The 26661-nt window shown below is 46.4% G+C and overlaps 12 protein-coding genes across 13 annotated transcripts; 6 read left to right on the top strand and 6 right to left on the bottom strand.

Moving 5' to 3' along the window:
* Positions 1–120: 120 nt before the first annotated feature.
* Positions 121–867, top strand: SPPG_07312 (uncharacterized protein; the record flags this gene model as incomplete). Its single annotated transcript, XM_016755473.1, has 3 exons — positions 121–219; positions 291–435; positions 502–867. Coding segments are annotated over 3 exons (412 nt in total), but the record flags the coding sequence as incomplete, so codon positions are not given.
* Positions 868–2324: 1457 nt separating this feature from the next.
* SPPG_07314 (uncharacterized protein) lies at positions 2325–3730 on the top strand (the record flags this gene model as incomplete). The annotated part of the gene is made up of 8 exons (XM_016755474.1): positions 2325–2331; positions 2389–2458; positions 2526–2568; positions 2630–2682; positions 2740–3283; positions 3347–3394; positions 3458–3547; positions 3614–3730. The coding sequence occupies 8 exons, from the start codon at positions 2325–2327 to the stop codon at positions 3728–3730; spliced, it is 972 nt and encodes a 323-aa protein (XP_016605426.1).
* A 515-nt stretch (positions 3731–4245) lies between these two features.
* SPPG_07315 (malate synthase A) lies at positions 4246–6317 on the top strand (the record flags this gene model as incomplete). Its single annotated transcript, XM_016755475.1, has 8 exons — positions 4246–4352; positions 4415–4482; positions 4542–4600; positions 4663–4783; positions 4849–4990; positions 5057–5227; positions 5291–6200; positions 6264–6317. 8 exons carry the CDS (start codon positions 4246–4248, stop codon positions 6315–6317), a joined length of 1632 nt encoding a protein of 543 aa, XP_016605427.1.
* A 400-nt stretch (positions 6318–6717) lies between these two features.
* On the top strand, positions 6718–8605 carry SPPG_07316 (protein disulfide isomerase). The gene is made up of 4 exons (XM_016755476.1): positions 6718–6964; positions 7030–8001; positions 8060–8309; positions 8377–8605. The coding sequence occupies exons 1-4, from the start codon at positions 6787–6789 to the stop codon at positions 8456–8458; spliced, it is 1482 nt and encodes a 493-aa protein (XP_016605428.1). The 5' UTR covers positions 6718–6786; the 3' UTR covers positions 8459–8605.
* On the bottom strand, positions 8527–9970 carry SPPG_07317. Of its 2 annotated transcripts, XM_016755477.1 has the most exons (3): positions 9865–9970; positions 8801–9801; positions 8527–8726 (listed from the first exon to the last, which is right to left on the bottom strand). In XM_016755477.1, exons 1-3 carry the CDS (start codon positions 9938–9940, stop codon positions 8664–8666), a joined length of 1140 nt encoding a protein of 379 aa, XP_016605429.1. In that variant the 5' UTR covers positions 9941–9970; the 3' UTR covers positions 8527–8663. The 2 variants fall into 2 exon arrangements, with proteins under 2 accessions (XP_016605429.1, XP_016605430.1); XM_016755478.1 differs by having other exon boundaries at positions 8801–9970.
* Positions 9971–10083: 113 nt separating this feature from the next.
* On the bottom strand, positions 10084–13943 carry SPPG_07318 (uncharacterized protein). Its single transcript, XM_016755479.1, has 22 exons — positions 13865–13943; positions 13766–13790; positions 13557–13708; positions 13303–13391; positions 12953–13237; positions 12796–12884; positions 12689–12741; positions 12573–12614; positions 12437–12514; positions 12317–12367; positions 12072–12263; positions 11988–12011; positions 11807–11915; positions 11615–11710; positions 11426–11541; positions 11253–11363; positions 11119–11183; positions 10849–11049; positions 10666–10772; positions 10424–10603; positions 10312–10355; positions 10084–10250 (listed from the first exon to the last, which is right to left on the bottom strand). Exons 1-22 carry the CDS (start codon positions 13916–13918, stop codon positions 10107–10109), a joined length of 2307 nt encoding a protein of 768 aa, XP_016605431.1. The 5' UTR covers positions 13919–13943; the 3' UTR covers positions 10084–10106.
* A 95-nt stretch (positions 13944–14038) lies between these two features.
* Positions 14039–15755, top strand: SPPG_07319 (uncharacterized protein). The gene is made up of 6 exons (XM_016755480.1): positions 14039–14217; positions 14276–14291; positions 14355–14557; positions 14623–15150; positions 15220–15419; positions 15492–15755. Exons 1-6 carry the CDS (start codon positions 14071–14073, stop codon positions 15628–15630), a joined length of 1233 nt encoding a protein of 410 aa, XP_016605432.1. The 5' UTR covers positions 14039–14070; the 3' UTR covers positions 15631–15755.
* SPPG_07320 (uncharacterized protein) lies at positions 15651–18942 on the bottom strand. Its single transcript, XM_016755481.1, has 5 exons — positions 18391–18942; positions 17877–18155; positions 16745–17811; positions 16322–16679; positions 15651–16247 (listed from the first exon to the last, which is right to left on the bottom strand). The coding sequence occupies exons 1-5, from the start codon at positions 18922–18924 to the stop codon at positions 15900–15902; spliced, it is 2586 nt and encodes an 861-aa protein (XP_016605433.1). The 5' UTR covers positions 18925–18942; the 3' UTR covers positions 15651–15899.
* A 1391-nt stretch (positions 18943–20333) lies between these two features.
* SPPG_07321 (uncharacterized protein) lies at positions 20334–20905 on the bottom strand (the record flags this gene model as incomplete). The annotated part of the gene is made up of 2 exons (XM_016755482.1): positions 20334–20537; positions 20606–20905. 2 exons carry the CDS (start codon positions 20903–20905, stop codon positions 20334–20336), a joined length of 504 nt encoding a protein of 167 aa, XP_016605434.1.
* Positions 20906–21219: 314 nt separating this feature from the next.
* Positions 21220–21923, bottom strand: SPPG_07322 (uncharacterized protein; the record flags this gene model as incomplete). Its single annotated transcript, XM_016755483.1, has 2 exons — positions 21220–21433; positions 21510–21923. The coding sequence occupies 2 exons, from the start codon at positions 21921–21923 to the stop codon at positions 21260–21262; spliced, it is 588 nt and encodes a 195-aa protein (XP_016605435.1). The 3' UTR covers positions 21220–21259.
* Positions 21924–22110: 187 nt separating this feature from the next.
* SPPG_07323 (uncharacterized protein) lies at positions 22111–22968 on the bottom strand. The gene is made up of 2 exons (XM_016755484.1): positions 22442–22968; positions 22111–22362 (listed from the first exon to the last, which is right to left on the bottom strand). Exons 1-2 carry the CDS (start codon positions 22895–22897, stop codon positions 22225–22227), a joined length of 594 nt encoding a protein of 197 aa, XP_016605436.1. The 5' UTR covers positions 22898–22968; the 3' UTR covers positions 22111–22224.
* Positions 22969–25151: 2183 nt separating this feature from the next.
* SPPG_07324 (uncharacterized protein) lies at positions 25152–25783 on the top strand (the record flags this gene model as incomplete). Its single annotated transcript, XM_016755485.1, has 2 exons — positions 25152–25499; positions 25580–25783. The coding sequence occupies 2 exons, from the start codon at positions 25152–25154 to the stop codon at positions 25781–25783; spliced, it is 552 nt and encodes a 183-aa protein (XP_016605437.1).
* Positions 25784–26661: the final 878 nt, after the last annotated feature.

Here is a 26661-nt window from a genome sequence, read left to right on the forward strand (position 1 = left end):
AATCCGTCGTGAAGTAGCGTGTTCTTCATCACCAACGACGTATCACGTGCCTGTCTGCGTGATTTAGTCACGTGCATCTGGTAACCCCTCTCTCCCCGCTCATACACTATGCATGTTGCCAATGACCTCGACATCTACTCGCCGCCATGGGAAAATTGTCCATATCGAAGAAATCCAGGCCCAGAGCATGTCGGGTTCCTCTGTTCGTGTGATAGGAACGTGGGTACCGCCTCTATGTTGAGCAACGCGCAGTTGAGGCTTCAACTTAATGAACGACCTGCCTTTGTCAGACTACTGACATATGACACAAACACATCCCTGGCCGTTATTGAACATGCACGCTCGCAGCTCGTTGTGGACCTCAGTCTACTAGGACCCTTCTCAAATCGGACGAAATCCCTTCTGCAATTCATCGGCGAGGTAGAAACATGGCAGGTAGCGTTCACATGATCTAGCCGTGAAGTCTCTGGTCTCTTGATGTTAACGGATATTGCCACAAAGCCGCCACCGAATCTTCCGTTCTCTTGTCTTCCGTCTGCGTCTCGGAACTATCTTATTCTGCGCGCTCGAATTGCTCGAAATGTTGATGGTCTTGACCTGTCGATGTATGATCAAGCTTTACAGATCAGAAGGAAGTTTGAAGTTGAGAGAGAGTCTTTGAACTTTTGACATGATATTTCTTTCTGTTTCCAAATGGAGGGCGTTTCAGATCATACATAGATAGGGAGCATATCGTTAATCTGGTTTAATAGGCTCATCTGTGAGATTCTCCATAATATGACGCGTAATAGTATCACTTTGAAGACTCGTGGCCTTCTTGCGATGTGGGAAGCGAGTAAGATATCAAATAGATGCGCTCTTGGAAGATCCCTTGGCATCAGAAATGTCGCGCTACAACGAAGTCCGACGTTTATGCCTCGTATGCAACATCCACAAAAAGACATACCTCCAACTTTCGTACTCGCTCCCTGCTCAACCTAAGACGTAGCTCAATTGAAAGAGACTCTTGGAGTACTGAGTCTCTGGATTATGACTTTTTGCCGCTATTGTACTTGCGTTCCCAAGTAGCCACTTACGGAAATCAGAGAGGACATCATGCCCAGTGCGATCGGCGTTCAGAGCAGCCTCTGAGGTGGACTCCTCAATCTCCGGTGTTATCGAACTTTCTGAACCGATGTACAGTGAGCTCAGTTCATTTTGTGCAGCTGGGACTTTGGAAGGATACAAGATGCGGCAACTGTCATGATCGAAATGAACGAGAATTGCATAAGTATCTCACCGTTTTCGACCTCGTTTCGAGTATTGGCGGTGCGGTATACTTCTATAACTATGAGATGACGGCGTAAAGCCGTAGTTTTGAAATGTAACGGCCGGACAAGAACCGACCTTCATTGAGCTTTTGCAACCCAAGCTCTATCTTTTCAACTAGATCTGCTCGCTTCTGCCGATCACCCAAATTGAGATTTTGCATTCCATCCGGGAACTTGGGTGATATTCTTCGCAAGCAGTTTGCGAGTTGAGCCTCCCGCCTACTGCACATCTTTTGCAGCGACATTGTACGTGATGATTGCGCAAGGCTGCCAAATGTCCAATGTTGGAATGTTCTCCTTTTCCTCAAGACGAGACCAAGGGCCTTGGATCCAATTACCTGAGTTGCGATACCCTTTCCTTAATGTGCACCAGCCTCTCATCTTTATCCCATGTTGCCGCATTGGATGATTCTGCCTGGGTAAGGAGACTGAACAGTCCTCCAACGTTCAGAATGTAAATAAGTATAGGTGGCTGGAAAAACTACGCACTCTCGAAGACTTCGATCTTGGTCTAACACCGTTTCGCTTAGTCTCGAGCGCTCTTCGGTCAGCTTTCTCAGTAGTTCAATCTTCTCCGCAAGTTTAAGCTCGGCTAAAGTACCAGTAACATATGTAAGACTGATGTAATCTTACAGCAGATATGGATAGCAATTGGTCTTCATCATGTGAGGCCTGCCTTGCGAGATCTTCTCGAGGAGAATGCTTTGCTCCGACTGACTCGGTCCACCAGAGGAAGCTACGGTAGCCCGGAGCCTGTCAAGAAAACTGCCAAGGTCGACTGCGCCCCTACGGGTACGAGGCCGCCTTGGTGTACGCACGAGAACTGGTATAGGCGGCGTACGATCTGTCATGCTGTGAAGATTCCCACACATCCGTCCATCGTCCACTGACCAGACGCGTTCGCTACGCCTCGCGATAAGCCTCAGCCTAAAGCTTACAGCGCGTAAGCATCTCGATCACCCAAGTGACAGTTTCTTCCCAGACATCTTGCAATTCATTCCAAATACGCAAGCTATGACAGGTATGTAATCGCTTTTCTGCTATGCGATATCTTTTCATTGACTTGGTACGGTCATAGTGAAACGAGTCATTTATGGTACCGACTGGGATATGGACGCCTTTCAAGGCGCAAGTCTTCAAAGTATAAGGTTGGGGCTTCGTGATCATGGGAAAGGTTGTGAGTTCTGGATATTCACAAAAAGAAACTATCCTTAGCACCATCTCAACGGAAACCCGTACTGCTATATGGTTCGACAAGGTCTGTAGCCTATCCCGTCAATGCTGACCAACAAACACCGTTTAAACGTTGGGTTTAAAAGGCGGCGGGAACGCTTGAGATTGAGGGCGACTCGGAAGAATCAGTGCACCAAGCGTACATATCGTTAGTTAAAATCCCACTGTTCCTCATACTGACGCCAGTCGCATTCAGCCACGCAGAAATCACCAAATTGCTGAGAGAAGACGTTGCCCAACAACCACGCCGAGGTGAATGGGCCAAACCCGACCGTCCTGGTTTATGGGGACAACGTCGAGATCTAAAGCGAAAGGCACCTGAAAAAGATGACGAAGACGAGAATGAACAGGATGAAGAGAAGTCCGGTACAAGTCATGATCACTTTGACGGGGACGCCGAGCCACCAACGCTACCCGCACCATGGTTAATGGTCGCCGCAGCTTCCCCGGAAATTGATATTTTCAGACCAAGAATTTCTGCTGCTCAAAGTACCGTTCCAGAAGAACCTCACCGGGTGGTGGAGAAAGTTCTACCACGTCGAGATAGGTCTAGTCAGAAAGAATTTGTACTCCCTTTGGAACTAGGCATGCGGCGGAAGGTTTTCCAACTCCATGCATACGAAGCTTGCCTGCGTACATCTCACCAAAAAAAGTTCGAAATCAACTGGTGTTGCAAACCGCATATTATTGACAAGCTCACCCCCTGCGAAGAACGTGACTTGATCGTTAAATTGAAAGAGGTGATAATTCGACAAGCTGCAGATAATGCATCAGCCCTACGTTAAACATCATGTCCTTACCAGATTGCAGAGAAGACCGGAGCTTGCTTCGCATATAAGAAAAGGCTATATGTAGGCAAACGGACATGGCGACACAGAGATCTTGTACTTCCATTGATGAGCGTTTGGGCATAGGGCATACACCTGACCTCGGACAATCAGGAGGAAATCGATTTTGCCAAAGAGTGGCTAATGGCGTTGGAACACTACCTTGATTCATTCGTGGTCAGCATCCCCCTCCTTCTGGCCCAGGTTGCGTTTGAGTCATATGATAGACCATCTTTCTCGTAGGTCAATTTACCGATCCCCCTTTCGCAGTTGGGCTCGAATCCTCCGGACAGAGCCCGAAGAATGACAAAGGACAAAGGTTATGATAGCAATGGTGCAAATGGATCAATTGAAAACTAGCGTAGGTCGTGCTTGCAATGACGGACTATCTGCAGGTGAAATTGATATTTTCCTCTGTTCCACAGCTTCAATGTATCGAATGCTAAAATGTTACATCTGGATGAAACAATATCTAGGTAGGTGGCAGGAATTCACACTAATCTCAAAGTTAAAACCATTCTGGTTGACTTTTATATTTTGTCGACTTTAGGTCTGCAACCAGGTTTTCAACCCTACTTGGTGGACAGTGATCCAATTCCAGTATCAGAATATTTTCATTTGCTTTATGCTGTAGTATAGCTATGGTGTTTTTTAGGACGAAAACCCAGATGATTTTGAATATGACTTTTGGAAAAGTCAAAACCGAAGCTGGGCGATTTTTGATCACATGAAATCGGAAGGATGCGGATCTTGCGTCATCACAAACATGGGGGGGAATAAAATGGAAAGGACCCCGTGGACTCCCACAATCTACTTTCTGTACCCGGGCATCCACACACTTTACATTTCACTCAACCAAGCAGCAATCTTACATCATGTCTGTAGCTACTGCAAAGGGAGTGTCCATCTTGGGCCCTGTAAAGCCTCAATATGCCGACATCCTCTCCATTCCCGCCCAGGAGTTTGTCGCTACCCTGCACAGGCATGTATGCTTGACCTCTGTTTGCATGCAGACGTCCCAACTTACGCTTGTCTTTGGAATAGAGCCTTCAATGGCCGTCGCAAAGCCCTTCTTCAAAGGCGTGTCCAGAGACAAAAGGAAATTGATGCCGGTGTGTAGGCGCTGATTTGTTTCTAATCCGATTGGCGTTTTTGACATGATTTTGAATAGGACAATTCCCCGATTTCCTTCCCGAAACTCGCTGGATCCGGGAGGACCCTACCTGGAGGGTAGGTATTCCATTTGGAATGCACCTATTTTGAACAATTCCATTTATTTTTTGGTTATGTAGGCTGCTCCCCCCGCACCTGGATTGGTCGATCGTCGTGTGGAGATCACCGGACCCGTTGACAGGAAGATGGTCATCAATGCTCTGAACTCAGGAGCTTTGACCTACATGGCTGATTTCGAAGGTAGGTCTGCTAACACTACCAAGTCTCCCTAAAAGTGGGTACTGAGTGGTCGTGACTTCATGTAGACTCCAATGCACCAACCTGGGAGAACAACATCTCTGGTCAATTCAACATGCGTGACGCCGTACGTCGCACCATCAGCTTCGCTGCGCCTAACGGAAAGTACTACAAGCTGAAGGAGGGTAGACTTGCCACCTTGATTGTTCGGTAGGTGGGCGAGAATTTGTGAATACAATCCCTCGTGCCGCTAACATTTATTTATCACACATTCAGTCCTCGTGGATGGCACATGGAAGAGAAGCATTTCTTGGTGGATGGAGAGCCCGCCTCTGCGTCAATCTTTGACTTTGCCTTGTATTTCTTCCACAATGCTGCTGAGAGCGTGCGCAGAGGATTTGGCCCTTACTTCTACCTTCCCAAGATGGAGAGCCACCTTGAAGCTAGGTATGCGCTATTCAAATGAAAAGGAATCTCCTATACACTGTTGATTAATTCGCGGCGTTTTAGATTGTGGAACGATGTTTTCAACTTGGCACAGGACATGTTGGCCATTCCTCGCGGAACCATTCGGGGGACTGTTTTGATTGAAACGATCATGGCTGCCTTTGAGATGGAGGAGATCATCTACGAGCTGCGCGAGCACTCTTCTGGTCTCAACTGTGGCCGTTGGGACTACATCTTCTCTTTCATTAAAAAGTTCAGGAACAACCCCAACTTCCTTCTCCCTGACCGTGGCGACATCACGATGACAACTCCTTTCATGGACGCATATGTACGTCTTCTCATCAAAACTTGCCACAAGCGCGGTGTGCACGCTATGGGTGGCATGGCTGCATTTATCCCCATCAAGGACAATGCCGCTGCTAACGATGCAGCCATGGCCAAAGTCCGTGCTGACAAGCTAAGGGAAGTCCAAGCCGGGCATGACGGAACATGGGTCGCGCACCCTGATCTTGTTAAGCTTGCCAAGGCCATCTTCGACGAGCACATGCCGCAGCCCAACCAATTGTACGTCCGCCGTGAAGACGTCAAAGTATCTGGAGCCGACCTCATTTCGACTCAGGGCGTGAAGGGTGCTATCACCGACAAGGGTTTGCGAATGAATATCGATGTGGCCCTCCAATACATGGAGGCGTGGCTTCACGGAAACGGTTGTGTCCCTATCCACAACTTGATGGAGGACGCCGCCACAGCAGAGATCTCTCGTTCGCAATTGTGGCAGTGGGTGCGTCACCGTGCAAGGACTGCCGAGGGCAAGGAGATTACTCCCGAGTACGTCAACCAGTTGCTTGACGAGGAGATTGGTAACATCAAGAGCCGCCTGGGAGAGAAGAAGTTTGCATCTTCCAAATTTGAGTTGGCGAAGAAGTTTTTGGCCAGCACTATCCAAGGAAAGGAATACTCTGACTTTTTGACGGTAAGAACCAATAGCTTGTTGTTTTGAATTTAAGAATTTACTAACTCATTGTATGATTTCCAGACGCTTTGCTACGACTCCATTCTGACATTGTCTCCAGGAGGCGCCAAACTCTAATTGCGTATCGTAGTGGGCTGTATATATAGTGTATTTCATTGTGCGTGTGCGAGTTATAACGGCTGGCTTTGCTTTTTTAATGATACGGCTTGTCCGTCCTCATTTTGGAGATGCCACCTGTGAAAGTTGTGCCGAACGACACCAAAGTGTCGTCTGAGGGCTTTTTTTCATAGTATAGTAATCATAAACCGTCTCTTAAGATGTCTTTATATCTGTCTCCTTTTTATCCGTTTTTTTATTGATATTTCTCTGAACATTACAAAGACGATGGCTGGAGCGTCACGTGGGGATGTGGTGGCAAATTCGTCATTTAACCTAATTTAGTCAGATGCGCGGCGCGGTGACCTGCAACGAAAGGCCGTGGACCAATTGGGACCCTCCAGCACCTTGGTCTGTGTGCGGCTGGCCATATAAAGGGCCCCCCCTACGCCTTCTGTGCACGCCCGACATCATCACCGCCGACATCATCATGAAGGCATCCGCAACTCTCTTGTTGGCTCTTGCCGCTACAACAGCCCAAGTCCGGGCGGACGCGGCGGCAGACTCTGATGTGATTTCCCTTACCAAGGACACATTCTCAGAGGTGGCCCAAAAGCCTCTGTCATTGATAGAGTTCTATGCGCCGTGGTGTGGGCACTGCAAAGCCTGTAAGTTGTCCGTTTTGGTCATGAGCAAATGTCAGACATATGTTTTGTTAAATGTCGCAATTTAGTGGCACCCGAGTACGAAAAGGCTGCGACTGAACTCAAGTCGTCGATCCCGCTCGCCAAGGTTGATTGTACCGAGCAAACCGAGTTGTGCCAGGAGCATGATGTGCGGGGGTACCCTACCATGAAAGTCTTCCGCGAGGGTGAACCTTCAGAATATAAGGGACAGCGAACGGCGGAGAGTATTATTGGCTACATGAAAAAATTGGCGCTGCCTCCTGTATCTGATCTTTCCGCGGACAAGGTCAAGGAATTTGCGGAATCGGACAAGGTGGTTGTCGTTGGGTTCTTTGAGGACAAAACTTCGGACGAGTACAAGGCTTTTGAGGCCGCCGCTAACAAACTCCGGGACACCTTTTTGTTTGGTGCAACGACCGAGGAGGAGGCGTTCAAAGCTCAAGGAGTGAAAGCTCCTGCAATTGTCTTGTTTAAAAAATTCGATGAGGGCAAGAACACATTTGATGCAAAGTTTGAGGAGGGTGCCATTTCAAATTTCGTCCAAACCGTGTCCGTACCCCTCATGGACGAGATTGGTCCCGAAAACTACGGTTACTACATGGAGAACGGCCTTCCTCTCGCCTACCTCTTTGTCTCTACCCCCGAAGAACGGGCCACTGTTGGAAAGGAGATCGAACCTCTTGCCAAAGATTTCCGCGGCAAAGTAAACTTTGTGTACATTGATGCCTCCAAATTTGGGGGACATGCCAAAAACCTCAACCTAAAAGAAAGCTGGCCCGCATTTGTGATTCACGAGTCGGAAAAGAACCTTCGGTACCCGTTTGATCAGGGGAAGAAGGTGAACCATGCAGATGTCAAGGCGTTCGTTCAGGACTTTGTGAACGGAAAGTTGGAACCGTCGTTGAAATCTGAGGAGATCCCAAAAGAGAATGATGGGGACGTCAAGGTCGTTGTCGGCAAATCGTATGCCGATATTGTGTTGGACACAGACAAGGATGTATTGATTGAGTTTTATGCTCGTAAGTGTTGGAGTGGTTGGACTCAATGTTTGTCTGTTCTCACACTTTGTGGTTCCAGCTTGGTGTGGACACTGCAAAGCCCTTGCACCCACCTGGGAGGAGCTCGGCAAAGAAGCCAAGAAGCTCTCTGACAAGATCGTCATTGCTAAAATGGATGGTACCGAAAACGACCTCCCTTCGGACGCTCCCTTCAGTGTTCAAGGATTCCCGACCATTAAATTGGTCAAGGCCGGCGACAATGAAGTGGTGGATTACGCAGGGTCAAGGACGCTCGAGTCTTTCATTGACTTTTTGAAGGCGAATGCAGTGTATGTATTTTTGGCGTTTGAATTGCGTGTTTTGCATGTGTTTTGATGACGTTTTGTGTACTCTTAGGCATGGTGGTGGCGCTGAGAAGAAGGAGGCCAAGGAAGGCGATGACAAGAAGACGGAGGAAGAGGGACATGATGAGTTGTAAGGTTGTTTGGGTGGTATGCGTCTCATAGGATGTGTTGGCATTTCGTTGCAAAACGACCTTCTGTCTTAATATGGACTGGCGTTGTGTTTTACATTATACATGAAGGCGATATGACGGGCATCTATCTTATCCAAAACTGTTGCACTGCCCTCTGAACGCTTGTTGTCGTCTTCATCATCATCTCCTTGCAAATTACTAGTGGTATTCAAAACCAAAAGCTAACACTCAAGCTCGTACTCAACGCCCTCACATAATGCCACCAGCCCTTCTATACCCCATAAACAGTATGAACATTAACAACCAAAACAAGAAAAGAGACCATTCATTTTCCTTAGTACCTACCGGAATAAACAACATCTCCCCCGGCCGAACCACACACTCCAACCTCCCTTCAAGCCCTGGAAACTTGCTCGAATCCACATGCTCAACATCCACTTGGCTCGTATTCCGCAACAAATCCGTGTCATGTGGGTACACATTCGCATCGGGTGGGTAGAGGACAATGAACTTCGTCCCAACGATTTGGGCGAAAAGGTTTTGATAAGGATCATGATGGAGTGGTGAGATGGTTCCTTTTGGACCAAACCAAGCATGTAAGAGGACATCACGACCATCATCACTATCATTATCATCCACAAAGCAATAATCCGGGACAAGAATATCCCTTCTCAACTGCGGGACATGGGCAAATAAATCATATTGAGCCAAATACCCACCACGCCCTTTGACAACCTCTTCCAACCATTCCCCAACCTTAACAAACCCCTGCGTCCATTCCCGTTCCGTATAATCTTTTCCAATCTCAATAGGCACTGTTCGGTTTCCTGCTTGTTGTGCAATGTAGGATGGGTTTTGCCATAAGTGTAGTGCAGGCCATTCTACCGCTCCTTGAATCAGTATCGGCTTATTTTGGTTTAAGTAGGTTTGGAATGTGAGGACCGAGGGGGCTTTTATGATGGGTGCCGGGTGCGTTATCGTCGGTTCTGGGTCACTCAATTTAGGGAATTGTGTACCGAGGTATGTGTAATCCCTATCCCCCATAAGATCCTCTAGACTCGTTATCAATGCATGTAATATAGGATGAGATCCAACCATCACGAGCCCGATATCTACTGTCTGGAACGCAGCGGGTAGGTCATTGCAGAGTAATTGTGCACAGGCTTTTAGGATTGTTGCGTGGGTGTACTGTGTGCGATCTTGGGGTGGGATGAGATTGTAGGGGAGGGTGTGTAGGGTTTCGTGGGTGTGCTCGTGGAGGGCGGTTGCGTGTGATAGGGATTGAGGAGATTGGGTTTGGAGGTGGTGGAGTGTGCTGGTGTAAAGGTGATTTTGGGGAGTTGCATCTGTGATGCGGGGATTTTTGAAATGTTTTGGTGGTGGTGATGGAGTGAAATAGGGAACGTTACCAGTAAATGCACCTTCTTTAGAAATCTCAGACAAGCATGTCGTGATGATATCTCGTATGCGTTGCTCGGAATCCATGTTCGCGTGTGCGAAATGTGCGAATGCCCCAAGACAGTCGATCTGTCCATGTAATCGTATATCATAGCCAAGCCACGCGTGTACCTCCCTGGTTACTGCGCCTCACTGGACTCTCCCCAAGGCCACTAATGCAGAAATGGGGATGGAATGGTATACAAATATAGATTCACTCCCGTAACATACAATCCAAAACACGCTGACAAGACTTGACCAACGCCTTTAAGAACGGTTCAAGAACGTAATGTATATATGCTTGACGGGTGGTTGCTTCAGCAGACGGTGCGAGTTCCGGGCGAGACATGACACGAAGCTACGAATAAAATAAGTATAATGTACAGAAAAAGAAAAATTCAGAATAATGGGAAACGTACGAGTAAATCGACAGTCGTTGATTCGTTTCTTGATTTAAAGTACGCTAAACCAACCACACACAAAAAAAAAATCAATACCTTTGTTACACGCAAACGTACTTGTAATACGCACCTATAGCAAACTCCAATACCACCACATCCCAAAACACAGACACAACACCCTCTACAGGGCCTTTATCCTCCACAATCCACTGTTGTGGACGCACTGATAAGGCTTTAGTTAATAACCCCAGCGTGCGCTGAATAGCAAGGGTGGGGTATAATTGGCAGAAAACGGTTGCAACAAGGTATTCTTAAAAAAATTGCGAATAGGTATTATTGTGTGGTTTTGTTAAAGGAAGTGGGGAGTTTTACCGTTGGATTGTTCGGCGCATTGAACAAGTCTTGGGAGGTGGTACCATTGGATTTGTGGGATATTCGTAAACCCTCGAGAAGAACATTCAAGTCCCATCACATACAAACTGCCAAAAACAAAAAACAAACAAAAACATCAACACCAAACCGATAAAAAAAAAACACCTAAAGAAAAGTTCATACCAAAACGCCTCCCGCACCGCTCCACAAGCAAAATACACATCCCCAAGTGCACCCACCACACGCTCATCAAAAGGATCCATATGTCGTATCGTCATATACACGCCTTTCAGGAATTCAAGAATGTTGGGTACCAGTTCCGGTCGAAGAAGGTGGGATGAACTGGGTGTAGGTGTCTTGAGGCGTGGGAGAATGTCTACAAAACTATTCAAGATGTTTTGCGTTATAATGTATTTACAATGTTTCATTACATTAATGAAAATAATAACGTACCGAGGATCATGGGTAGCTTCGGAATCTGTTATATAAGCAAATGCCCCAAAATGCCCAACATGGATCTACACCAAAAAAAAAAAGGTATTTCAATACACCTTGATCCAAAATACCATCACAGTAATGACACATACCTTGGCATTCCCCAACAATCCATTCACAACACCAGCAACAAGTCCACCAACACCCCATAAAAGCCGGATATCCCCACTCTTTTTTAACACATCCACGAAATGAATGCGCGCCTATATACAAAAACCACGGTATGAATATCTTGTGGATGCATTTTGGATAGACAGGAACTTGCCGTAGAGATATTCTGGTCACCAACAGCAGCTGCTAGGACGTATCCTGTTTCTTTGAGCTGTTCAATGAGATGTGGGACTTTAGTGATGCGGTCAAGGAGCGGAATGTCGTCGTAGACTAAGTCGTTGATGAGGTAACAGTCAGCCCCAAAAGTGGAATACATGAAAAAAAAAAAATACAAGAAGTGTACCGGTACTGTCTTGTCCAAGCGCCATGGCATCCATGATTTGGAAACATTGAGAAACCATTTGAGATAAACAACACAACATTCCACCTTGCTCAACATCTACAAATAAAATATTTTCAATTTTTGCCTTTTTGTAAAAGAATATCAAAAGCGGGGCATTTGTTTTGGGGGTTTTTCTTTTTTTTTCTGACGTACCGGTAATGGCCCCTTGTTGCAACATGTTCAATAACCGTGCAGCAAAATCTTGTAATAGGACACTGGTATGCTCATATCGTCCTCGTAATAACAAGGCAAAGATTCGTTTCTACCGTAAAAAGTTACTATGGACGCATACATACCAAAAACCAAACCACTAAAAAAAGAGGAAAATACAAACCATAAAGTCTGTCCGTGGTAAGACCTTTAACCATGTAAGTACCGCACATTCCAAATAACTCAAATGACATTTTGTAATGCTTACCTGACTCGACCTCAATTGCATATAAACCTGCTCCAAAACCGCCGCAACAACAACAGGAGTCTTCTCACCCCGCTCCAGTTGCAACAACTGTCCCATCTCTGCTACAGATGTCAATTGAATGGTATCAAGAGAAAAAGTTGAAGCGAGTTCGAGGATGTGACCCAAGAGTTTTTCGGCAAGGTGGATGTCGTTCTATACAATAAAGTTCAAGTTTTATTGTTGGAATGTAAGTTGTTTATATGTACCTTTTCGTATACGGTTTTGAGATGGGTTAGTAAGAGTGTTACTTGTCGTTGCTGTAAACGCAGTATATTTAAAGGAGTGTATGGATGTGTATGGATGATTTGTTTACAAGGGGTACGTACGGGTGCTATATCCATTCGTACGGATCGCAAGAGGTCTACATCGTCTTCCGTTATTTGGGTTAGGAGCGCAAAGTAAACCTGTTGGAATAAGTGTTGGCGATAATCTTATATATTAACAAAACAAGTTGTTGCTTACGCGTAGATTTGGATCATTATGAAATAGCTGAAAGGGTCTCGTCTAAACAATAAAAAAGCCGTGAGATTTCGTTACATGTAATGTATACGGCGGGTATGCAGGCACAATGTTCTTACCTTTTGTATTGCACTTGATATCTTTTCTTCATTTGTATCTTCCATGGACGTTACTATAGACATGTCAACACCGTGTAATCTACAACCAAAGATATTCATAAACATACCCAATGCATCTTGAGGTAAACTAATCTTGCGCTCAATAACAGAAGTACACCCCCTAATCAAATCTTCGAGTCGTTTCCGATCAACCGTACTGTACACATTCTCATGAGTACAAAAGATCAAAACCACCCAAACTGAACGACCAAATTATAAACAAACCAGAATAATGAATCATTAGATGATCCAAAAGCATCCAAAGCCCGTCCCAAAAACCGCCTAGCCTCCCCAAACTCATCAATACAAAAACAATATTCCCCCAATTCAGACGATAATTGACAAATCACAGTCGTATCTCGAGATTCATCCAAAAAAGTTTTGAGTAGGTTTGTGTGTGGGATGATTCGGTCATTTGGTTCTGTGTTGGTTTGGGTGATGGTTCGGATTAGGTATCGACTGATGAGGATGAATGGGTTGTGCGTGGTATCCGTTACGGCCCTTTCATTCCTAAATGAAAGCGCACGTTTATAAAACAACTCTGATTGAGAATGATCAAACACTATAAAACGTACGTTATGAGGGCAAGGAGAATGTAAGGGATCGCTTGAGACGGAACGGTATTTTCTAATTCTTGAAGCGTCAACCCAGCGTCAAGATAAATCTGAATAAAAATATATTTACGAAAACAATAAAGTGCATTAAAAAAAGAATAATGGCTTCTCATAATAGAATGTCGAGTATTTATTCCCCCACTACTGCTAGACGTCCAAAAGGAGCCAGATACCCATCTTCAAACCACCTCTTTTTGTTTCTTTTCTTGTTTTACCTGAGCAGCAATATGCACGATAACATCTTGTCTATCGGTTAATTCCACGACAGTTGGTTTCTCCCCAAACGCCAAAACACTAAACACATCATCATTCGGAAATCCAAGGTTTTGAAAGAGCGATGCAAGAAAACTGATAACCGATGGTCGGTCTGTTTCATCGTTATCCCCTCTCTCGTTTTGCAAAAATCTTGTGCAAATGTCCAAACCTTTGTTTTGAAGAGCCGTATGAAGCTAGATCACACAAAAGGCGTTAGCGGTCATGCCATGTATTGCACATGTAGATTACAGTAAAATAAAGGACATGCCTTTGCAGAAATACTCTCTAAACGTAATGTCGATAATGTCAAAAGGTTTTCCATGTGTTCAATTCACTGTTAACCTTTGACCAGTCAACATCCCAACGACCCCCGTTCACTCCTCACCGATACATCACGTGTACCGTGTTGTCATCAAAGCTAGTTTTGCATGTCAAAAACAGATTTCAACCATTCTTCTTGTCGTCCATCACACCATGACCGAGGATCTATTTGTCGATATTTTAGAAGGAATATGTAAATCCGCCATACTATGTGGATCATTATACGAATTCAAGGAACGATGCCGTGTATCCGAATTGACTCGCTCGGAAGCAACGAAACTCAAGCACTTGAATCCTCAGGTACACCGTCCATTTCACACCAACGATATTTACAAATGCACTTATACCAAAATACCAGGTCCTGAAAGAACTAGGTAAAACAAACACAAAAATAAAAAACAACAATTGAATATAATCTGATTCGTGGCGATGACTAGATCAGCAAGTCAATTCACTACGAGATGATATTACCCGTCTACAAATCCAGTACCAACAACAAGTCCAAAAAGTTGGCATGCAGTTTTCGCAAGCTGTTCATACGATGGTATCCAAAGCGTCGATGCAACCTAGTAAAGATAAAATGGATCGGGAAGTACAGAGTCTTCGAGATACGATTAAAGGCATGCGAGAGAAAATAAAAGTATGAGATGGATGTTTTAGCATTCTTTTCACACAACCATTCTAATAAAACTCCTTACTTGACAGACAAACCAGCTTGACTTGACCCGCCTCGAAAAACGCATGGACGACCTAGTCCACGAAACCCAATCCCGAACCACAATGCTAAATTCCCTCACAGACCAACTCGTCCACCACCGCGAAAAAGACACACAAAACATTAAAGAATGGATGAGCAAAAAACTAGACGACATTACAAGTACTTCCATTACACCCCTCCAAAAACGTTTAAACCACCTCGCGCGCTCGATGGACCATCTCGACCAAGACTCCAAATCCGATCCAAAACCAGATTCTTCAACATTATTAAAAGGAGCTCAACCTCTCCCGATAGGTCTCCCCGGCCTCCCACTCATCGAAACCGAACGCCGTATCGCGAGATTACAAGCCAAAGCCCAAGAAACAAGTAAAAAAATCTCGGCATTGGATAAACCCTCTGATGAATTTAAATCGGAAATGGGACAATTGAAAAAGGATGTTTCGATGCTTTCTGATCATGTTGTGGAGTTGCAGGGGGTTGCGGAGGGTGTCAAGGATTTGCCACCCAAACTCGAGGTACCCATCATAAACTTAAATTTTTTGGTTTTTGGGTCATGTTTATTAATGGATTTTTGGGGTGTATAGACATCTTTTCGTATCATTGCAACAAAACTCGAATCCATCACAACCGAAATGTCAACACTCCGATCCTACGTCACCAGCACAATCCCAAAAACCGTTCCAACAATACCATCACCCACGTCACAAAATGATTTATCAAGTTATTTGGAAGTGGCTGTTCGGAATGCTTTGAATGATTTGATGGTATCTTGGGAAACCAACATGTAAGAACCCCGTATTTTTGATTGTTTAGATTTTGTTGTTGTGTTTTTGTTAAGGTTTTGAATGGTGTGTAGGAAACAAGGGTTGAATGAAATTGGAGAAATTTATGAACGGAAATGTGTGGGGATGTTGGAGGGGTTACGTAGGGATGTGCAAGAACTACGGGAAATGGTTTTGGAGAGGCATGTGGATGGGGTGTCGAGATTCGTTTAAACTTGAGTATATATACATGGCGTTGATTGCAATAAACTCGTCGAGTTTTGCAAGTGCTTTATTGGGGGATATGTTTCTATCATGCAACCCCATACAAAAAACAATAATCAAAAAAGAAATAACGCACTACTCCATTATCGTAGAAAAACGACACACATACAACCACATACCGTCCCCCTGCCCCCAAAATTACAAGACCTATATAATATACAATACACTACCACGCCCATACAACTATAAAAGAGAAAAAGAACAAAAAAAAAACAAATCTACATGACAAGACACCGCGTCCCCTTCTTGATCTTTTTCACACCCGGTTCGGCCACCTTGCGTTGTTTGCCCATCTCTGGTACACCCAACTCTTCCAATTTCTTTTTGGCTTTAGCGTCACCACCCGCCGCTGCTTTTCGGTACCATTCCAAAGCCTTTTCAAGGTGCTTATCACGTCCAATACCCATTTCGCAAAAGTAGCCCATGGCAAACATGGCTTTCGGGAGGCCGCCTTCGGCGGCGAGACTGACCCAGCGGTGAGCTTCCGTGTCGGATTGGATGAGGTGAAAGTCGGTTTTGGGATCGTCGGCGCCTGTGAGGTACCAGCCGCCCAATTCAAACATGGCCTAAAAAACGCGTGAGAGAGAGAAGGTGCGTGAGCCAGAGCAGGTTTGTGGGAAAATAGAAATTACAAGCTTACCTCCAAACTGCCATTCGCTGCAGCCAAAGAGTAATAATACACACTCCGCCCCGCATCTACAACAACACCAAAATGCCCATACTCGTACGCTTCTCCCAATTTAAATTGACTTGCACCGTGTCCCAAGGCTGCTCCCTGCGTCAGCAATTCAACAAGGTACTCGTGATCCGGCCAGACAACGTTATGGACGCCTCGGTCGTGCAAGAGGGCCAGTTCGTATAAGGCTTGAGGGTATTTTTCGTTGGCGTATTTTGCCGCAAGCTTGAGCCATTTGACACCGTCGCGGGGATTTTTGCTTTGGCCGAGTTCGCCCTTGAGGAGGGACATGCCGAGTCGAAACATGGCACCTGGGTGGTTGCTACAAAAAATAAATAGCGTCAACAGAGGTTCACTTGGAAAAAAAAAAAAAGCCACAACGCTTACCTCACTGCCGCCTTGCGGTAATTGTGCAGCGCCCGGTTATTACTCTGCGCAACACCCGCTCCTTGCTCATAGCACAATCCAACATGAAACAGTGCCTCGGGGTGATCTTTTTTGGCCGCCGACGAGTACAAGTTGAACGCCTTTGAATAGTCGGGCTTGTGCTTTTCCTGAAAGCCCGGTATACCGCTAATATACAGATTGGCCAACAAATATTGCGCCTCTACAGTTCCGGCAATAGACAACTTTTTGAGTTGCTTAATAGCCAACTCGCAGTACGGCTTTTGCTCCATCTTGTCGATAAACTGGACATTGTCGACAATAAACCGGGCCGCTTCAAAGGATTGGAGTCTGTCCTTTGCCTTTTTGGCGCGCTGTTTCATGACTTCCATGCGTTCTGTCAGCGAGGCATTGGCCATGGCATTGGAGGATATCGATCCAAGATCCGATTCCAAATCCGAGCTTCCGCCGTCCATGGTAATAGACTCGCCAAAGGACGTGCCAGACTCGGATCCCTCGTCCACCGAGTGGAGGGAGGGGACAAGAGACTCGCGATGCTGTGATCTGAGCAAGACTTTGGGAGGAACAAATTCCGAGCTCGAGCTAACAGTCGACTCTGCGTAATCGTCCCCGAGCATTTGCCGGCCGTCTAAAATCGAGTCAGTCTGATCCGATTCCGGAGAGGCCTTTTCTGCATCTTCTGCCGAGGGTGCCACAGCGGGAATGACAATGGATGCTGGGAGGTGAGAGTGACGCTTTGGTTTCTCATCTTGTGAGTCGTCTGCAAGAGGTAGAGGCTCAGCCACGACGGGCTGCATGACCACCGACATGCGCTGGACACCTGCCGGCGTCAAACCCAGTGGCTTTTCTTCATCTTCGTCGATGGGTTTTGCATTTGTAGCCGTGACGACACGAAATGACATTCTGTGCGCCTTGTCGGTTGTTCGACCGGCCATTCGCTCCTTGTGAGGTCCATGTTCAATATGCTTTTCGTCGATACTGACTCGAGGCGGAAAGAGAACGCTGCTCAGATTCTGCTGACCATTTACAGACGTTCGCTCACCAGATTTCTGCAAGCACACATGGATCAGTATCTAATCATACTTTTTGCTGTGCACAAAATTTCCAACATTACCTCGGCAGAGACGGTCCTTGGGGGGAAATTTGAGGGCGATGAGGGAGGTGACTTTTGGGGCGACCGCGGAGGGCTCGTCTGAGGCTTGGCACTCGGCCCAAAGTGTGGACCATAGAAATGGACATTTCCCCCATTGGCCGAGCTGAGTAAAGCGGCGGGGACTTGGGAGCTTGGACTTGGCCCTTTTTTGCCATCGGATGGCGGAAACGAGAGACCTCTCTGCGGTTGCACGTCGTTTCCAAACGGTCGTTTTCGATCGCGCGATGTTCGTGGGGTTGGCTAGAAAGTAGGAAAAGGACGGAGACAATGTGAGCGTTTTCATAAAAGAAAATAAAAAGGTGGCCTGGCCAAGGCTACCAAGCACGAGTGCTCTTGCATCTGCTTTTGCCTACATTCCCATTGCATGTCGCAATGACGTAGCCTAAGTGTTACTGTCCCCGTCACTCACAGCATTGTGCGCAAAAGCATACTTTCCAACCTTTACAACAATATTCTACATAAAACGACAACTTGCCTGATTGTTTCCCACGACATTGATGCCTGGGGGAAGAGGAGTGTCTCTGAGCCATCTTTCCACGGCAGCGGCCTTTGTCGCTCTTGTCGCACTCGGTGCTGCCGTTGTGACATTCACACTCGCACTCGTCGCACTCGTTGTCGTTGTGGTTGTGGTGCCTGTGCTAGGAGTCGTAGTCGTTCCAGATGGTGGTGGTGGTGCGGGACCCGTCATGGGAGTGGGAACGGGCATGGGCCTCCTTGTACTAGTTGAAGAGTCTAAAAGAGAGTGACGCTTGTGTGGGGAATATGCACGAGAGCGCCGTTGATTGTTGTTGTGATGATGAAGAGTAAAAGAACAAGAGTCAACGACAAGCGGGGGCTGTGCCAACTGTTGCTGGTGGAATGAATGCGGGCGGGAAGTGCGTGCTGTGGCAAAGTTAACAGAAGAACAAGAGGGCGTAATCCCCTGCTCCAATGTGGTCAAACGCTTTGATGATACTCTTGAAGGAGAAGAAGAAGAAGAAGAAGGAGAAGAAGGAGAAGAAGAAGCCATGATGAGAATTCAAATAAAAAAAAAAAAAAAGAGAAAAAGAACGCGCGCACTTGAAGAGTGAGAGTGAATTGAAATACTTTTCCTAAAAGAATAAATGTATATAACAAGCGTGTGTGTGTTTGATGATGACTGGGGGGATTAGGGGGGAATACTACTAATTGGAATTAGAGAGTAGAGAGGATATATGCATATCATTCATTCATTCAAACAAATACATTCACACACACTCTCTCTCTCTCACTCTCGTATGCATAGGGAAATATCCCATATAATCATTTCATTCTCATTGCACTTGCTATTCCCATCTCTCTGTCTCTCTCTCTCATATTTCCTCGTGAGAATGACGCCATTTTCTCTCTCTCTTCTTCTTATTATCACGTGTTTATTCATTTCTCTCTTTCTTATTGAAGAGGGCTCAGCTACTGGTCATGTGATATTTCATCCACTCTTTATCGCACGTTTTTCTCTCTACTGCCGCTAGAGTTTTTGCACTTTGGTTTCAACTGGCTTGGACTGCAAGCGGCATGGCTTCTGCCAGAGATTGTATACGGAATCACTCAAGGTTGACATGCCAATGCTTGTACTCTTTGTCAGCGGAGGGAGTGCTAGAGTGCAGAACAATCACAAATGGACTCCTTGTTCACTTACTGTATAATAATCTAAAGGGGAAGTTATTTGTGACGATATCAAAATTTGGATAGTTCATGAGCATGGCAAACTCGTTAGGACTCTCCTCAGCAGCTGGAGCCGCTCTTAATGGTTGAGGAGCTCCGCAGATCTCCCATTTCCCTATGCAGACGCATAGAGGTCACAACTCGCGTTACTCTTGAAATATTCGATATGAGTAAATAGGTCACAAAGTCGTTTCTGTGCATACCTCCTTGTTGACCAAAGCTTGGCCAACACAGCTGCCTTCCTGCGGCTTATCTGCCTTTGATTGTTGGACAAAAGTATGTGCCTCTCCGTCCACCTCCTTTCGACAGGCCACTCTGGCTCTTTCCTCCTCCGCTTTGAGCTCCTCAAGCTCCCTTTCCGTCAATCATGCTCTTTCTCCAACTTGGCCAACTCCTTCTCCAAGTGTTCTCGCTCCTCCTACTAGTGCATCCAATCTCCCACAGTTACGGGCCGTTGGATTGGAAAGATTCTGGCTTTTCTCGCCCATGGTAAACATTCCAACCTGGCGGCACAGTCACGTACCAAGTATCTGTAACAACGTTACACGTCCTTTTTGGTCAACAAAAAGTCTTCCTGTGTTTAACAACTCGTATCAATGTATCCGCCAGACAAGTCGTTCAAATCACAAAGAATTATGCTTGCTAATCATGTTGATGGAATGGCTTGATGAATCCATGAGTGTTTAGAATGACGTTGGAATGGCGTGATGAGTCTATAATTGTTTAGAGTTGTCCTCAAATGCTAGGTTCGACGTCAAGATCCAGTTTCTTGGGAGCACCATCAGCAGCAGGAGCCGCATCATCCAAATCATCCAAATCATCCAAAGACGTCAATGGTGTCCTCAAAGCCCCCATCTCCCGATGGAGATACAATGAGGTCGCAGCTTGGGCAACTAACGGAGCTTGACCTTGACGCTGAGATTCGAGATGTTTGCGGTTCTAGATATTGGATGTAAGGTCGAACATTGCAAAACGAGCAGTATAATAGGTATCGGTTTTGTGCTTACCGCCTTCCTGAGTTCCCTAAGTTTGTCCTCCACCGCTATCTTCTTCTTACGCAACTCTGTCTTCTTGTTAATCAACTCTATCCTCTTCTTGAGCAACTTATTCCTTGTCTCGGTCAACTCGTCCATCTTGTTCCACATCGCCCAAAGCTCCGCCCCCTTTACACGCTGGCTTTTCAACTCTAGCAGCTCAATTCTGATCGGCAATATCTCCAGCTGTAGCAAGTCATCCTCTTTGTTTACCTCGGCTGCCTCCTTCTCCAAATTTTCCAGCTCTTGTTCCAAACTTTCCCGCTCCTCCATCTTGAGCATTACCGTTGAATTGGAGAGAAGCTGGCCTTGATATAGTTTTTCTCGCCCATGGGCAAACATTTAGGAATGGCGGCACAGTCACATACTAAATGTAATCTGTACCAAGAATAACCATCGTTTTGGTCAACAAAAAGGCAAAGGAGTGTTTATTCATAGGATGTAGCCGCAACTATAGTCTAGAAGAAAAAGATGTGTTTAGCAGTGAACTACTGCGTCCGTAGGCTTCAACGTGGCAAAATATATGTGCGGCACTGCAAAAGTACAGATGCACGGCCTTAAAGAAACAAAATGCAAAAATTAGATGCTGGTCAATAAGATACAAAGATGCTGAATGGCATGATGAATCTATGGTTGTTTAGAAATGCTGGTTTCGAAATCCTGGGAAGCACCATCAGCAGCAGGAGCCGCATCATCCAAAGACGGCATTGGCTTCCTTAAAGCTCCCATCTCTCGATGGAAACGCAAAGAGGTCAAAACTCTGGTCACTACCCGAGCTTGAGCTCGACGACGTTTGCGGGTCTTAATAATTATTGGATATGAGTGTTTGCAAGAAGGCAGTATAATAGGTAGGTTATCAAGTCGGTTTTGTGCTTACCTCCTTGATAAGCTTGTCCTCTGCCGCCTTTTTCTTCTGTCTCAACTCTTTTTCCCTCTGATACAACTGTTCCCTCCTCTCATACAACTCGCTCCTCCTGTCAATCAACTCGCTCGTCCTGTCAATCAACTCTATCAATCTCTCCCGTAACTCATCCTCCCTATCCTCCAACCACGAAGGTTCCTCCACTAGTAAGCGCCGTCTTTTCAGCTCCTGCCGCTCAATGTCGACCGTTCTTATCTCCTGCTGCAGCATTTCATCCTCTTTCTTTAACTTGGCTAGCTCCTTCTCCAACTTATCCCGCTCCTCCAACTTGAGCATCCAATCTCTTACAGTTAATGGCCGTTGAATTGGAAAGACGCTTTGTTTTGCCTTTCGCCTTTTTGTTGACCAAAACGATGGAACAGATTTCATTTGGTACGTGACTGTGCCGTTAATGTTGAATGTTTGGCCATGGGCGAGAAAGGCTATATCAATGCCATCAATCGGTGTTTATTCATAGGATGTAGCCGCAACGGTGTGGCCTGGAAGAAGGCTTCAAAGTGGCAAAATATGTCTGCGCCAATGCATATGTACAGATGCACGGCTTTAAGAAACTAGTGCAAAAAAGTTATGCTGGTTATATCCAAAAACGCTAAACATCTGAATGATTTGTTGCATCTATTGTTGATTAGAAAGATCCTGAACACTAGTTTTGAGATCCTGATGAGCACCATCACGCGGCAGGAGCCGCGTCACCCAATAACGATTGCGTCCTCAAAGTGCCCATCTCCCGATGAAGACGCAAAGAGGCCGCAACTTGGGTAACTACCCGAGCATGACCTCGACGCCGGGATTTGAGACGCCTGCGGTTCTTAAATATTGGATGTGAGGTTGAAATTTTGCAAGACAGCAATATAATAGGTAAGTCATAGACTTGGTTCTGTGCTTACCTTCTGGTGGACCTCCGCAAGCTCGGCAATCACCGTGTCTTTCCTCTGTATCAACTCAAAGAGGCTATTTTCCAGCTCCCTCGTCCTATTTCGCAGCTCGATCATCCTTGTGAGCATAGCGTCCGCATTCCCGCCTCGTTCCACTACCCTATCCCATTCAACCTGAACCGCCAGCAACCCTTGATCTGTCTGTTGCTCCTCTTTGCGTATCTCAGCCAGCTCTTTTTCCAACTTTGCCACGTCTATCTTATGTCGCAGCTCATCCTTCCTATTTTGTAGCTCCATCATCCTTGTAATCAAAGCGTTCCCATTCCCACCCCGCCCCACTACCCCATTCCACTCAACTCGAGTCGCCCTCAACTCCTCCGCCGTCCGCTCCTCCTCGCTCTGTAACTCGGCAAGCTGCTCGCCCAAGTCTTTGCGCTGTTGCAGTGCAAGCATTCTATCCTCCACCATGGAGGGTAGTTTGCAGAAAAGACGCGGGCCTTGAATGTAGAATTATTGTTAGCAATTGACCTTTTGTTTTTGATCTCCCGAACCTAGAATTCACCTCTAGGCCTGGATATAGTAATTGATCCTTTCTCGATCACGCAAAGGTGGCACGGTCACGTACCAAATGCACATCTGTAAACATCATTTTTGGGTCAACAAAATAGACAGAGGATGACAATTGGTGTTTCTTTATAGTAATAGCCTCATTTGGTTGAGTTCTGCATGTCTATTTCGATGGAATAAGTCAACAGCCCCGTAATCTATAACAGACGTTGCTCCAGATCTACCGTGACTAAAATGACGGTCTTTAGCAAAGCTGCTGCAAACTACCCTCCATAGAGGATAGAATGCGTGCGCTGCAGCAGCGCAGAGATTTGAAAGAGGACTTGGCCAAGTTACATAGAGAGCAGGCGGTATTGGACTGGCAGATTGAGGACGGGAGCCATGGACGAGATCCAACGAAACAAGCAATGAAAGTGTATTTACAAGATGCAAAAAGAAAGACAAACCTACCCGTCATGTCGTTATTCACGTGATATCTCCCAAATCTCTCACGTGAGATCGACAAGGGCGACCATGGAACACTCCCGATGGCTACCGTGGCTAACTCACACATCTTGAACGATTGCCTACTGTACATATCGACTATTTACAGCTGCAACTCGTTAAGCCAACGATAGAGAATCACATTAACATACTATTGCTTTTTTATTCTGACCTTTTGTTAGGCCGTACTCTGCAGCCTTAACTGCCAAGTCACTATGAATAAAAACAAACATGCTTCCCTTTTTTCCCTTTTGCGTTTGAACGGGTGGTACGTGACTGTACCATCACACTCTTACCAGGGTCGGAAAGAACTGGACTATTTATAAAAATGTGGGGATGAAGGAGGATCCTCCAATGCTAAAGCTAGAGATATAGTATTTACTTTACACATGCGGAGGGGAGAGTAAGTTGGAAGTCAGCATGGCGGCCAATAGGATTTCCGCGGCAGAGAAGCTCAAGCGCGGATTGGCCAAGGTGGCAGAGTTGGATAAAGAGAGGGCATTACCCAAACTGTGACTTCGTTGCGTCTCAATCGGGAGATGGGGGCTCTGAGGACGCCATTGTCGTCTTTGGGTGACGCGGCTCCTGCCGCGGATGGTGCTCACCAGAACCTGGACATCAAACCTAGCGTTGAAGACTTTTCTGAACAATCATAGATTCATCCAAGCCATTCAGACGCCAACATGATTAGCAACTCGGATCTTCTTTTGTTAACCAGGATAATATTGCATTTGTTTGTCAAAAGCCGTACTTCGATCCATATGCAGTGTGAGAGCAACGCACATGTTCAATGATCCGTCTCCCGAATAAAACTAGAGACACAGATGGCCACCTCGGAAGCCAACGACCACCCATTACCCCATCTCATCATAACGTTCTGGCTGTTTCTAGGCCACATAATCATCCCGGACTCATGTGGCGACGTACTACGATCGCCAGCCCTGTATGACTAAACACAAATCCCCACCTCGCCAGCCAACGCCCCCTATTACCCACTCATCAAAACATCTTTGGTCTGGCCTGTGCCTAGGCGATACATTCATCCCAGACTCAAGTGGCAACGTACTATGAATAAACATAATTGAATCCTGCATTCTTGTACTACACTATGAATAAGCAAATTGACCAAAACCACGGGTATTCTTGTAACAGATTTCATTTGCTACGTGACTGTGCCATCCATTTGTTTGCATGATCGAGAAAAGAACACTTACTATATCAAAGCCCAGCGTCTTTGCTCTAATCCTGCTTTTCGCTAAAAAGCTGTTGGACTAGTTATTTTTGGCTCGAGCATTCAAGGTATGTACAAAGAGTAAAAGATATGGTGGGAATAACTTAAAAGGAGGGCAATGGGGGGGTCCCCCGAAGAGAGGTAACTAGTTTTGACAAGATGGATATTCCACTCACTCTTGAGCAAAGATGCAACTGAAAGGGCCATCAAGGAGCGCAAAAAGCGCACGAAGCGCGCAACACGAACGAGGTTCATTATTTTTTGAATGTATTTCACTGAAGTTTTACTGATCAAAAATTCATCTATTAGAGACATCGCCTCGAGGTTTGGCCATGGTGTTTGGACTGTTACACTATGAACTTCAACTTATAGTCACTTTTGCAATTAAGGTCCGACGTGATCAACGTCTTTTCCGGGCTTCTTCCCGTGAAGATTGCCGGGATGGTGGCCGAAGAGCGGCCCCCAACGGCGGGGGCCAAGATGCGTGCCTTGGGGGAGAGGGATAAGTTGCACGAGGACCTGGCTGCGTTGGTGAGAGAGCAGGAAGAGATGGAGGTGGAGATCCGGGCGGTGGAGAAGGAGGAGGACGAAACCAAGCAGAAGCTCGTTGCGGTGATGGCTGAGATGGGGGTGTTTGCAAAGCCGGGGCGAGAGGGGGAGGAATGGAAGGTGCTGTATGACCGGATGAGAGAGTTGTGGGGGGTGCAGAGCGAGGTGGAGGCCAGGAAGAAAGAGCTGCAACGGAGGAGAAAGGTGGTGGAGGACAAGCTTACCGAGGTCTATCAGCAGGTAAGCACAGAACCAAGTTTATGACCTACCTATTATACTGCTTTCTTGCAAACGTTCACCTCATGTCAAAAATATTCAAGATTCGCAAACGTCTTAGATCTCAGATTCGAGCTCAGGCTCGGATAGCGACCCGAGCCGTGACCTCTCTGCGTCTCCATCGGGAGATGGGAGCTCTGAGGACCTGCCCTTCCCCTGTGAGGGATGAGGCGGCTCTTGCCGCTGAGGGTGTTCTCGCACCATGCAAGTCCCCTGGGGAGACAGCAGGGGACGGATCCAGCAGTTGAGCCCAACGATCAACACAGCTATCGGGAGGAGATGGATCCAGCGGTTGAGCCCAACGGTCAACACAGCTATCGGGAGGAGATGGATCCAGCGGTTGAGTCCAACGATCACCACAGCTCTTGTTCTTTTGGCACGGGGAGACAGTAGAGAACGGATCCAGCAGTTGAGCCCAGCGATCACCACAGCTCTTGTTCTTTTTGCACGGGGAGACAGTAGAGAACGGATCCAGCAGTTGAGCCCAGCGATCACCACAGCTCTTGTTTCTTTTGGCACGGGGAGACAGTAGGGATTGGATCCAGCAGTTGAGCCCAATGATCAACACAGCTACCGGCAGACGACGAACCACCACCACAGATTTCGTACGTTTGGCACGGCTCAGTTTCCGTACTCCTTTGATCCAACCCGAACCCCTTGTCGTGCTCGCGATGACCCATTGTCATGACTTAACTCGAATCCTTTGTCATGCGCGATGACCCAATTGTCGTGACCCAGCTCAATCCCCTTGTCGTGCATGATGACGTATTGGCGCAACGAGGAACGAAGCCCAAGACAAAAGCACATCTCTGATACCTGAAAGTGTTCGAAACCAGAATGAGATAAGGACCAACCGTTGGAATAGCTACCTTTGCACATTTTTTGTAAAGATCGATGTACCATAGTCGAGATAGGATGAAGAAGGGCATATGGATCTGTAGTCAAGGGGAATCCGACAATACTGGATTGGGGCTCTATTAGGTACTTACGCGCAAGCTTAGATACTGGAAAGCAACAAAATAGGCTTAGGATTAGCGTTAGATAGGTGTCCATGGCGGGTATTGTTGCGAATCATTCAGCCAGTAATCCGGTTATGAGATCGGCCTGGTTGACTACAATCATATTG

The sequence above is a fragment of the Spizellomyces punctatus genome (assembly GCF_000182565.1).
Source record: "Spizellomyces punctatus DAOM BR117 chromosome Unknown supercont1.15, whole genome shotgun sequence".
In the NCBI taxonomy this organism is placed as follows: Eukaryota; Fungi; Chytridiomycota; class Chytridiomycetes; order Spizellomycetales; family Spizellomycetaceae; genus Spizellomyces; species Spizellomyces punctatus.

What these genes read in the sequence shown, in the direction of transcription:
- SPPG_07316 (XM_016755476.1), top strand. Translation starts at nt 6,787, where the DNA reads ATGAAGGCATCCGCAACTCTCTTGTTGGCTCTTGCCGCTACAACAGCC. An exon ending in GTGTGGGCACTGCAAAGCCT is followed by an intron (nt 6,965 to 7,029) that starts GTAAGTTGTCCG and finishes GTCGCAATTTAG; the next exon opens with TGGCACCCGAGTACGAAAAG. An exon ending in ATTGATTGAGTTTTATGCTC is followed by an intron (nt 8,002 to 8,059) that starts GTAAGTGTTGGA and finishes TTGTGGTTCCAG; the next exon opens with CTTGGTGTGGACACTGCAAA.
- SPPG_07317 (XM_016755478.1), bottom strand. Translation starts at nt 9,940, where the DNA reads ATGGATTCCGAGCAACGCATACGAGATATCATCACGACATGCTTGTCT. An exon ending in GGGAGATGTTGTTTATTCCG is followed by an intron (nt 8,727 to 8,800) that starts GTAGGTACTAAG and finishes TATGGGGTATAG; the next exon opens with AAGGGCTGGTGGCATTATGT.
- SPPG_07318 (XM_016755479.1), bottom strand. Translation starts at nt 13,918, where the DNA reads ATGGAAAACCTTTTGACATTATCGACATTACGTTTAGAGAGTATTTCT. An exon ending in TTTACCTCAAGATGCATTGG is followed by an intron (nt 12,742 to 12,795) that starts GTATGTTTATGA and finishes ACATGTCTATAG; the next exon opens with TAACGTCCATGGAAGATACA. An exon ending in ATGCGCCGAACAATCCAACG is followed by an intron (nt 10,604 to 10,665) that starts GTAAAACTCCCC and finishes AATTTTTTTAAG; the next exon opens with AATACCTTGTTGCAACCGTT.
- SPPG_07319 (XM_016755480.1), top strand. Translation starts at nt 14,071, where the DNA reads ATGACCGAGGATCTATTTGTCGATATTTTAGAAGGAATATGTAAATCC. An exon ending in GCATGCGAGAGAAAATAAAA is followed by an intron (nt 14,558 to 14,622) that starts GTATGAGATGGA and finishes CTTACTTGACAG; the next exon opens with ACAAACCAGCTTGACTTGAC. An exon ending in ATTTGCCACCCAAACTCGAG is followed by an intron (nt 15,151 to 15,219) that starts GTACCCATCATA and finishes TGGGGTGTATAG; the next exon opens with ACATCTTTTCGTATCATTGC.
- SPPG_07320 (XM_016755481.1), bottom strand. Translation starts at nt 18,924, where the DNA reads ATGGCTTCTTCTTCTCCTTCTTCTCCTTCTTCTTCTTCTTCTTCTCCT. An exon ending in ATGTCGTGGGAAACAATCAG is followed by an intron (nt 18,156 to 18,390) that starts GCAAGTTGTCGT and finishes CCTACTTTCTAG; the next exon opens with CCAACCCCACGAACATCGCG. An exon ending in TACCGCAAGGCGGCAGTGAG is followed by an intron (nt 16,680 to 16,744) that starts GTAAGCGTTGTG and finishes TATTTTTTGTAG; the next exon opens with CAACCACCCAGGTGCCATGT.
- SPPG_07323 (XM_016755484.1), bottom strand. Translation starts at nt 22,897, where the DNA reads ATGGTGGAGGATAGAATGCTTGCACTGCAACAGCGCAAAGACTTGGGC. An exon ending in TTGCGGAGGTCCACCAGAAG is followed by an intron (nt 22,363 to 22,441) that starts GTAAGCACAGAA and finishes CCAATATTTAAG; the next exon opens with AACCGCAGGCGTCTCAAATC.